This window comes from Rousettus aegyptiacus, unplaced genomic scaffold (assembly GCF_014176215.1).
Source record: "Rousettus aegyptiacus isolate mRouAeg1 unplaced genomic scaffold, mRouAeg1.p scaffold_m13_p_11, whole genome shotgun sequence".
Lineage (NCBI taxonomy): Eukaryota > Metazoa > Chordata > Mammalia > Chiroptera > Pteropodidae > Rousettus > Rousettus aegyptiacus.
In genome coordinates this window covers 45,424,255-45,434,938 of record NW_023416286.1, presented here as the reverse complement: position 1 = coordinate 45,434,938, position 10,684 = coordinate 45,424,255, and the positions used below count along the sequence as shown (strand labels likewise).

The following is a 10,684-nucleotide window of genomic DNA, read 5'->3' as shown; positions in this document are numbered from 1 at the left end:
TGAAGAAGCTAATAGTTAATTCAATTAAAGGGTGGTAACAACAGCAATAAGAACACAGTTCATTGTCCATATTACATTTATCACAGAATATAATCTGAGAGGAAATTATCCCAATGACTGGATTTTCATTTTCTTATTTTGTAAAAATGTTCAAATCAAAGATTCTCGCTTCCAAAGATGGGTTGTCATTCCTGATTGATTATATCCTGAAGAAAGCAAAGGTCTTCACAAGGTAAAAATCACCATCTCTAGTTACAGTCTATCTTTTAGGTATGTGCAGGTCTTTTAGCCATTTTTTATTTGTGTAACAAATGACTCAAGATACAATTTAAAAAAGCAAAACAAAACATTCAGGAAAAATCACAAGTAAAATGATTTTGAAAATGCTGTTCATGATTTAGTAGAATTAGGAGCTTGCTATCATACAGTTTAACAATTATTTATGTTGCTCATTTTCTGAGGTTTTATTCCAATGAGAGTTGCACACTGTCAGCTTGGTTTTGCGGCTGCTGATAGTCATACTTCCTTGCTATTAAAAACAAAACAAAACATAAAACAAGGAAAAAAGATAAAATTAATAAAATAACAAAATAATTATTAGCTAACATTATTAAATCACACTCAAGTCATAATTCAAAGTACAGAATTACTTTAGAACTGAATTTTTTTTTTTAAAGAGGAAATTTATTATACTTTGTGATCCTCTAATTTCTCAACAATGCTGATATCCATTTTCTTTTGGAGAATTTTCATAAGTTTATTTGAACTAAAACTGCCAACAGTTGCATGGAAGCAAAATCTCAAATGCTCCTCCTGATACCCATTTGTATATGTTTATTATTATGTGTATATCAGTACTCAGAACTTTAAAATATAGGGAAAACATTGTTATTAAAATTAAATTAACATTTTATAACTTCCTTCTTTCTTGTCCCCCATTTCTACCTTAAGATAAAATAATACTTTTGTCCACATCATTAAGGAATTTGACTATATTTTAACTTATAAGTCTATGAGACCTATTATTGAACACTGTCATTAATATAAACTAGAAGAAAAAACATACATGCAATTCTGTATTCTCTCTGTACTTCTGAGAAATGTTCATTGAATAGTCTTAACTTGAAACTAGGGAAAGTACAGGGCTAAAATCTTTATGAATATCATTCACTGCTTAGTTTCAAAACTTTCAGTCTGTTCATTAAATTTTTCCTAGACAAGAAAGAGACACTATTTGTTTATGCTATTCAGGGTGAATCCATATTTTTGTGGCATAAAGCTTATAAAGCTTTAGGGGTCCTCTTTAAGAAAAAGCATTTTGTTTGCTGCTACTTCTTGAACCACCAGACTTTGTCACAACTAGATATGTCACAAACACTGAGAATGAACCAATGTGATAGGATTCATTAAGTGTGCAAATGTACACATATACTCACTGTTTATAAGAATAACAGCTTCCAAAGATGTCCACATACTAATCCCCATAATCTGTGAACATGTTACATTATAGGGTAAAGGGACTTTGAAGATGTGATTAAGATTAGGAAATTGGAAGGTGGAGATTACCCTGGATTATCTGGCCCAACCTAATTATATGGGCCCTTAAAAATCAGAAAACCTTTCCTGGCTCATTTCAGAGAAACAAGGTGATATAAAAATTGAAGAATGATCAGAAAGATGCAATGCTGTTGGCTTTGAAGAGAGAGGAATGGGGCCACAAAGCAAGGAGTGTGGGTAGCCTCTAAAAGCTACAAAGGGCAAAAAAACCCAGATTCCCCTCCAGAGCAGAAAGGGAACCCTGTTGACATCTAACTTTATCCCAGTGAGACTGTCATAGGACTTTTAATCTACAAAACTGTAAAATAATATATCTGGGTTGTTTTAAGCCACCGAATTTGTGGTAATTACCACAGCAAGAGAAAACTAACATACCTTACAAACACAGAAATTGTGATAAATTTTATTTTATGCCATTCTCAGCAAAGAAGAAAAAAACCGTACACTGTTTTTATAATTGTATATGCTATACTACTGAAATTATTACTGATATGAGATAGCTTTTGTTTTGGTCAGGCATTGATGAAATTTTATTCTTTCCTTACAATCTTCCATACAGAGCTTTGGCCCAATACTTTAATACTTCAAATTTTTTCAAGTATTTTGTGTGTGTGTGTGTATGTGGTGGTAAAATACACATAAAATTTGCCATCTTAACTATTTCTAAGTATACAGTTCAATGGCATGAACTACATTCACATTGTTGTGCAACTATCACCACCATTTATACACAGAATTCTTGATCATCCCAGACTGAACTCTATCCATTAAACAATAACTCCCCATTATTTCCTCCCCTAGTCCCTGGCAACCACCATTCTACTTTCTGTCTTTATGAATTTGCCTCATGTAAGCGGAATCATATACATTTGTTCTTTTGTGACTGGCTTAATTCACTTTATTATAAGAAAATAATTATAAAGCATCGTCTTCAAGGTTCATCTATGTTGTAGCATGTGTCAAAATTTCCTTCCTCTTAAAGACTGAATAATATTCTACTGTATTTATGTACCACATTTTGCGTATCCATTCATCCATCAAGGACACTTGAATTATTTCTACCTTTTGGTTTGTGAATTATGCTGCTATGTTAATTTTACTTTTTATTTTGAACTGGTAACTCATGCATAAACTGGTACAAAACGCAGAAGGAACAAAAAAAATCAGTGAAAGGTGTATCTTTTTTATATCTGATCAGTCCTATAGCTACGTACCCAGTTTCCTTCCCGAAAGGAAACTATTACCACTTCTTAGGATAAAATTTGTGCTCAATTTTTTAGAGGTTCTACTTGTGTAAAAAATATATGTATGTATATTTTTTTACTTTTCACCTACAATTTCATTCCTTGCTTCTTTGTATGCACATACACACATGTTCATATTTAAGTCCTTACTGTAGAGATCTTTCTTTTAAAAATATCCAGTCATATTTTCCTTAAATCCCATAGCATCCACATCAGGTAATGAATGATAATAATTTGATGCATATCTCTTTGAGCCTTCCTCCAGGCTTGCATGATTACATAAAACATTTATATTACACATAGATAATACAAAGGATGTTTTGGTCATTTGATTTAAGAGTGGCATCCTAGTATATATTATATATCTTGCTTTTCTCACTTAATGATTTACTATGGAAACAATAAGCTCATTCATACAAATCTGCCTTTGCTGATACTGTATTGAGCATCTAAAAAAGGCATTACGTTTTCATTATCAATTATTTCTAATAGCCTTTTGCTAGCTTGACTCATTGGGGGAAAAAATCTATTTTAAACATGCTCATGTATATTAGTTAAGCAAAGAATATACTTACAAATAGAATACATTTCCAGTTGCTGTCTTAAACGAATTTTGCTTATTGTGTCATAAAAGTTGGGCTCTGACAAAGTTTCTGCTGTAGGTGGCACACTGAATATCCTCATAATTTTCCTTTTATTCCTAAAACACAAAACCAATGAGGAAGAGAAATCTATAGGATTGTAACATTCTCATGATCGTTGTAATCAGAAGCTACATTAAAAGGACTTAAATGGCAAGGAATCTGTCCTCTGTGAGATGCCTTCTTGGCTCAAGTATTCTTTCTTTCACTAAAAAGTGCAAAACTGTACATGTACAGTCACAGCTATTCAAGAAAGAAAACAAAGTAGCTGAACACATCCACTTAACACAACAAAGTGATGTACCTCCATTGTGCCTCTACTCCCTCCCTCCGCCAAAAGCCAAACACTGTATGGAAAAATGCATAGAAAAATGCAACAAGAAAACATCTGATTTCCCCCCTTTTTCTCACATCATCTAAATAAAACTAAATGTCTCGATTCACCAATAAAGAGAATGCGAGCAGACTTTCATTTTGGAAAATAGTGAATAAATACAATGGCCTTAGTGGTGCCATCTATTTAAAATTAACAGCAGTGTGCCTCTGCTTTGGGGGGCAGAGGCTATTTTTAGAGGAAAGCTGTTTCCTGCAAGTGGACCCAGTGGTAAGTGGAGCCTTCTCTCACCCACCCCCTACAGCCAAGTGGCCAATGAACCAGCTGCTCTAGGGGTTAAAAGGGGGAGACTGCAGTGTCTGAGAGCAAGTGTAGGCTCTGAACTATTCCCCAGGCTGAACATCAATTATTTTTGGATTACTAATTATTTTCAATGATCTAATGTCTTTTTCACGTTGGTAGAGGACATCGTGAAGCACGTAACTATAAGCAGAAGCAACTCAGTCCAACTAATACTGCTTTTGATCTTCAAAGACCCCTTCCCTTTTTTTTTTTAAACTGTACTTAAAGGAGACAGCAAGTATGGGGAAAAAGTTAAATTATACTACAACATCTAGAATTAACATTGGAAATATTTACTGAAGATTTATACCATGTGGCACACCAGGGATACAAAAGTTAAAGGTACTTGTTCTCAAGGGACTGAAGTTTTTGTGGAACAGACAAGCAATCGGATAATACCAATATTGCTCAAAAAGCGGTATGATATAGTCATGCACAAGAAACAGAAGAGAAAGCTTAAAATGTGCAAAGAGAGAATGGCTCAACACAAAGGCATTAATTAGTGTTTCTGCATTTCAGGGATGTGAGCCAAAAGAAACGCGAGCATCCAAGGGCGCCAGTGAACACAGCCTGGATGATAAAATTGAGCTGTATTAGAAATGGTAAAATGGGAGTACAGGACAGCTGGTCTGCGTGCCAAGAGCTGCACTTAAATTTCCATCTTTCAAAGAAACGGAGTTTTCAAAGCCAAACCTTGGTGTTCAGTGCTCCAGGACAAACCTGAGAAGATGGTGCTTTCATAGCAGGAACAAATGCTGATACAATTGTTTCTGTGCATTTAATTCATATAAAACCAACAAACCAACCCACGCACCCACGAAGCTTTTAAATGCCCAGTTTCTTATCTCCCCTAAGATACTCAAAGATTTACCTCTTGGCATACATGAAGAGACCAAAGCTAACGAGGATCACTACCAAGTAAACGTTGGTGGCTTCGTTCCAGGCCTCATGTACGCTGTAATCAATAGAGCCATCATCACTCATCACTCCGTAACCCCCAGGCATGGGCCTATAAGAGAGAAAAGAGAGCAGGGTTTCTTTTAGTGAGTGATGGTATGACTGTGGAGAAGGGCGGGCAAACAGATGGCTTGCTGACCAACTCCAGACCAACACCTGTTTTTGTATGGTCCAGCAGCCAAGAAAAATTTTATGTTTCTAAATAGATACATTTTATATGGTTAAAAGTACCTACATAATATCTTTGATTTTTGTCCCATAGCCCTCAAAGCTCCAAATATTTACAATTGAGTCCTTTGCGGACAAGTTGGCCAACCCCTGGTCAAGCTAACTAAGGCATGAATGTAACATATTTTTCCTTATTTTCGAACTTTGAAATATTACGATTCCTACAAAAGGTTAAAATTTGGGATTAAAAAATCACATTACTAAAAGGATCCAGGTTGAAATGTCAGACAGTTTCCAAACTGTAACTATCACCCAGATTAAAGCAACTGAATACTCTGAAACACAGACCTAAACAACTGACTGTGATGCTGAGAATAGTGCTGCACTCGTGACAGCAGCCTAGAAAAGATGTGAAAGCCATAACAATGCTTTCCCACATGCCTATCTATGCAACTGGAAAACGTTTGGAGCTTAATCTAGTTTTGGCCTATTGGCAAAATGTGGTTGAAAGAAGTAACTTATGGGGTAAAAAGTTACTTTTTGCTATTTACACAGCTGTGACTTTTATTCAAGGAAATGCATTCTTTGGACATTCCCACAGAAAAATGAGTGATAATAGCAAGTGTATCAAATAGCAAGTAAAAGAGTAATGGTTTCTTATTTGTGTTTGTGAAGGTAATTGAATTTTTCCTTAAACAGAAAGTTCCTCCCTTGTGTTGGACATAAAAGGTAAGTCTAAGTAAAATGACCTAATATGTAAAAGAAATCCAGAAGAGTTAGACATTCTATAAAAAGGAGAAAAACTGAACAAATGATATGAAAACTGTACTGTAGTTTCTAAGAATAAGACAGCCATTTTTAATACCATGAAAGAGTACCTGAAATGTCCAAGAAACTGTTTTGCAATTTTTTAGACATTCTACAACAATGAAGACATTGCAGAAATTCTTCCACTGAAATATCTTGCAGTCAGTATGTCTCCAAAATGTTCTTTAAATGTAGATTTTGCTCAGAAAGTTAACAATTGTGTATTAAGGACAGAGTGTTTTCTTTCTCATAGTTTGCCTCTGCATAAAATAATTGAAATTTCCCCAGAGGCCTGCTGCCCCTTTCTGACATCTGATGTCTTTGTCAGACCATTTGGGGGCATATTGTACTCATTACCAATAATGTGAATGATCATTTAACTTAAACTCTAGACACTGAAGGCAAGAATAATTAATTCCTCTAAAACATCTATTGATGTCTGATAAATATAAAGACTGGTCTTGTAAAAATTAGCCAGGGAATAATAAAAACAGAACTTACTTTAAATTATAAAAATTTATAGATACAAGAGCTAAATATGATTTAAACATTAGACCATATCTAATTCCTATATATTAAAGTCTGGCTGTGCATTTTTTCTTTTCTAAGAGGCACAGGGGAATTTGGCATATGCAAAATTCTCAATTTTCAATTTTCAATTCTCATTCCTTAAAACTGAACGCCAGAGTTTCTCTGAATATAACATTTATTTATAGTAACGCATCAACCTACTGTAGAATGGAAACTTTGGAAAGACCAGAGACTAATAATTGTCTTTATGATTTATGGAATATAGAATTTTCTTGGTGCCAAAATGTAAAATAACAACTGTGTTTGGCAAAAGAGATAACTTTAGATGTCTGATGTGAGATGTTACAGAAGGCCCTGGACAATTATGGAACAAGGGTGGTAGCTTTCAGGATTGGGAGTTATTAACAAAATAGGGAAGAAACATGAAACATAACAGCAATGGCCACTACAAGATTTTGCAGGTGCCATTTATTTGACGAATTATGGAAGTGTTTCCTGCCTGTTTTCTAACAATCAATCAGATGTGAGCCAAGTTAATTTCTGGCTTCAATTTTTCATAAAATTCTGTTCATGTGCCACTCAATAAATGGTACATTCCTACAGAACTTGTCTTCCTCCTGCTACAAATATACCAGCCTTTAATTACAGAGGATTTCAAATTACTGCTGACCCAGAATGGTAAAATTTTAATGTGAATTATATAACATACATTATACAACATCATTGGTATGCATTGACACTACTACTGTTCCACAGTTCTAGGGACATGCACTGGAGTTATTTTTAGTAGTGTTGTGAAAGAATTGCACTAAAGGTAGGCCTTTCCTTCCCTGTCCTCCGTCATGACCAATAGCATGACTTTGTAAGACTGATAGGATAAGGAGTGGTCTTGTCCAACAGTACAGATGGATGGCTCACACGTGGCCTGAACTGTGACCATTCCCTTTCGGCATGCCAAAGTCTAACGAAGTGTACACACACCTGCTGAGTGGTTACTGCACACGCCACACACAGCCTTCCTCTTGAGTCTAAAGCAAAATGCCCAGGGGCATTACAATGTTTCATTCCTGGCAAGTTAATGTTTCAGTAAGATCACTAATGTAGCTAGTCATGTGCTTGGATCGTGATTCACCAATTTCTCAAACTGGTCATTTGAGAAAACTGAACTTTTTTCTTCACATATTTTTCCTGTATAGTAATGTTGGGAAAACTTCAGTGAGGAGATGCTATAATGTGCGTATTAGTAAATATTAGTATCCAGAGATAAAGTTGCCAAAATATGACAACTAGGGTTTGGTTTTAGTCTGATAAACGTTTAGGCTGAAAACTAGAACTTTTCTAGGATCAAGTTTCCTGATTTTGGGTTCCTGATACCATGTTTAAGTGGCTCTAAAATTAAAGATCACTTGCCATTGTGTCTTGAATATTATCATTTTTGTCTCATTTGAAATTGTTATTTTGATGCAAATTGATTAGAGTCACTTATACAGGTCCAAGAGCTCCTTAATAATACAACCCACTGCATAAATGTGATTTTCTTTCTCTCAGTCCTCTGAAACACTAAAGGTTTGGGTTCCTGACGCAGAAGGGTACAATCTAATAGGCCTTCAGGAGGAAGGAACCAACAGGAGTAAGGCAATTATCGTGTGAGGGTTTAAGTGCTGGGAAGCCGACATATTTATTTAATCTTCACAACCTCCCTGCCTGGGAAGCTCCATTTTACAGAAACGACTGGTAAGGTGGTGATGGTCGCACAGTCTAGAGAATGCAGGGGTAGGGCTGTCACATGCATGTGACTTCCAAACCTTAACTCTTCCAACCCTGACCCCGATCTTGTGAGACCTGCTCCTACCAGAAAGAAATCCAGTCGAGTGGGTATGAAATATAATCCTTTTCTTGGAAGTGGCCACAGGCAGGAGCCTCCAGAGCGGCCAAGAGATCGTATGCGTTTCCGCTGCCGCAGGTTGCCAGCGAGTGATTCAATCTGACACTCCTGCTAAACCCCATCCGCCCCGGGGCCGCCGCGCCCGCTCTGAGTTCACGCGGCAGAGGTGGCTGCTTCAACTTTTCCGTCTGCGTTTCTGGAACTCGGAGCCTCACTATTTCCTACGACCCCGAGAGACTCCGAGCAAGAGCGAGGCAAGGAGAAGGAGCCTCCAAGTCCCGGGCTGGGAGCGCCAGGCGGGCGACACCCCCCGCCCCCTCAACTCCCCTCCCCGCGAGCCTGGGGCGGGGCGGCGCGCGGGCGGAAGGCGGGGCCGGGTGACGCGAGATCGAAGCCCGGGAGGCGCAGGGACGCGGGTCCACTCACGCTGCTCGCTCCGGAGGCGGCAGACGACCGGGCTGCTGCACTCGGGGCTCTTTCCCCCGGAGTCGGCGCCGGATTCGCGGGAACCGGTTACCGCGCGGACCTGGAAGACCTCTGCCTTCGTCATTTCCTGCCGACCCGTCGGTTTCCGGATGAGACGAGGAGCCAGGTCTTTCCCTCCCCCCCTCCGCCCCCTTTCAGTTTTCGAACGGGAGAGACGCAGCGACGGCCCCGTTGCCGCCCCCGGGCGCGTGAGTGGAGCCGGGCTCCCTTCCCCTCCCCTGCGGCGCGTCACAGCCGCGCCCCGCCCCCGACCCCCGCCCGGGCCTTGCGCGCCGCCCTTTGCGAGCCCCCGGCTCCAAGCCCGCTGCACCGAGCCCGGCGCCCCCGCGGGAGGGCGGGGCCGGTCGGGGCCGGTCGGGGCCGGTCAGGGCCGGCCGGGTCTTCTGGTGGCGACGGGTCTCGCCTCCCACGTGGAGGTCCACGTGGATGTAGCTGTTGTGTGCCAAAACCCGGCGGGAAGTAGCAGGGACAGGTCATCATTACCCGGGAGTTCATTTCTCTTCCCCGCCCCACTTCGGCGCTCTCCGGGCGTGACTCTCGGCGTGGGAGGGGGGAGAATGTACATTGTTCCACGAATCGAGATTAAGTTGGGAAACAAGAGATTTTCTTTTTTCATAATGAGGGCGTAAGGTTACTTTTAATAACTACTTAAGAAAGCACTTGCTCTCCGAACTGCCTTTCCATTTTCTCTCTCATAAATGATGCGTGGTTGAGACTCTTGGAAGTTTTTAAAAAACTGTGCCTTGGAATCTGTAAAATTGTCAGTTTAAGTGACTTTTGGGTATTTAAAAAAATTTTGTGTAGGGACTTGAACAAATATTTTCAAGCATGAGACAGGTAATGAATTTAGGATTTCAACATCGGAATTGAAGTAATCAGATTTCAGTGGTTGGTGCAGCCTTGCAAATAAATGATCATTGTACACGTGCTTGAGGTCTTAACTATTCTTTTTGAGTCAGTTCTCTAGGATCAGCTGAGTACCTAATTATAATTCATGCTAGACCATGCAGAGGTTGTATTCTTAATTGATAAAAAGAGAATAGCTAGAAGTTAACACTACCCCTTTTCAAGTGTTCTCTGTGGATCATTCTGTTACAATTAAACTCTGTCTAGATGAAGAACATTACTTGGTACAATAACATACTGACTTTATAGTGTTAATATATGTTAGCGTACCTATGTGATGTATACGTAATTATGTATATCATTTTATAACCGTTTAGTTTGTAAAGTTGGAAAATTGGGAACAATATTAATGGGCAATGTTGAGTACTGATTGTTTGCCAGGTTTGTGCCAGTCAGCATGCTTTATCTTATTTAATCTTCCAGGATAACTTTTTGTATAAGCGTAAGTTCAAAAATTTTGAACACACGAGTTTGATTCGAATGTGTCCAAATGTGGAATATGTACGTTAATTACCACTTCTGTTTCCGCTTTTGTAAATTAAAGATATTGGCAATATAAAACAACACAGAATAATGTGTTTTTCAAGTTGGAAGGTGGCTTTAAAATAGCATAGTACTACAGTTAGTCTCCCTCCTCCCTTTTTGAAGGGTTATTCAGTAGTTTCCAAAGCCTTATGTCTCTTGTTTATCTTAAGTTCCTATTACATATTACTGTCACCCAATGAACAGGCTATGCTTGGACACTGGAAAAAGGTAAATGTTGGAAAAGACTTAATGGCCCTTTTTGAAAGGCTCACTCTTTCCATATTTAGTTTCTAACTGACAT

At 38.7% G+C, this 10,684-nt stretch overlaps 2 protein-coding genes across 4 annotated transcripts in view; one reads left to right on the top strand and one right to left on the bottom strand.

The window, feature by feature from the left end:
- Positions 1 to 264: 264 nt before the first annotated feature.
- Positions 265 to 9,016, bottom strand: SMIM19 (small integral membrane protein 19). 2 transcript variants are annotated; one of them, XM_016127415.2, is made up of 4 exons: positions 8,893 to 9,016; positions 4,990 to 5,127; positions 3,377 to 3,501; positions 265 to 529 (listed from the first exon to the last, which is right to left on the bottom strand). In XM_016127415.2, the coding sequence occupies exons 2-4, from the start codon at positions 5,121 to 5,123 to the stop codon at positions 465 to 467; spliced, it is 324 nt and encodes a 107-aa protein (XP_015982901.2). In that variant the 5' UTR covers positions 5,124 to 5,127; positions 8,893 to 9,016; the 3' UTR covers positions 265 to 464. The 2 variants fall into 2 exon arrangements, with proteins under 2 accessions (XP_015982901.2, XP_015982900.2); XM_016127414.2 differs by lacking the exon at positions 8,893 to 9,016 and adding an exon at positions 8,434 to 8,761.
- Positions 8,933 to 10,684, top strand: part of SLC20A2 (solute carrier family 20 member 2) — an 86,572-nt gene continuing 84,820 nt past the window's right edge. The window contains exon 1 of one of the 2 annotated variants that reach the window (XM_016127409.2): positions 8,933 to 9,058. The gene's annotated coding sequence lies outside the window, so the exon portion shown is untranslated. Of the gene's footprint in view, positions 9,141 to 10,684 lie in introns of both variants that reach the window. The other variant, XM_016127410.2, reaches the window with a different exon arrangement.

Excerpts from the sequence above, each read along its gene's own strand:
- SMIM19 (XM_016127414.2), bottom strand. The coding sequence starts at position 8,588 with ATGGGGTTTAGCAGGAGTGTCAGATTGAATCACTCGCTGGCAACCTGC. Across the intron at positions 5,128-8,433 it reads CTCGACTGGATTTCTTTCTG|GCCCATGCCTGGGGGTTACG; the intron begins GTAGGAGCAGGT and ends TCTCTCTTATAG. Across the intron at positions 530-3,376 it reads ACTGGAAATGTATTCTATTT|CAAGGAAGTATGACTATCAG; the intron begins GTAAGTATATTC and ends TGTTTTTAATAG.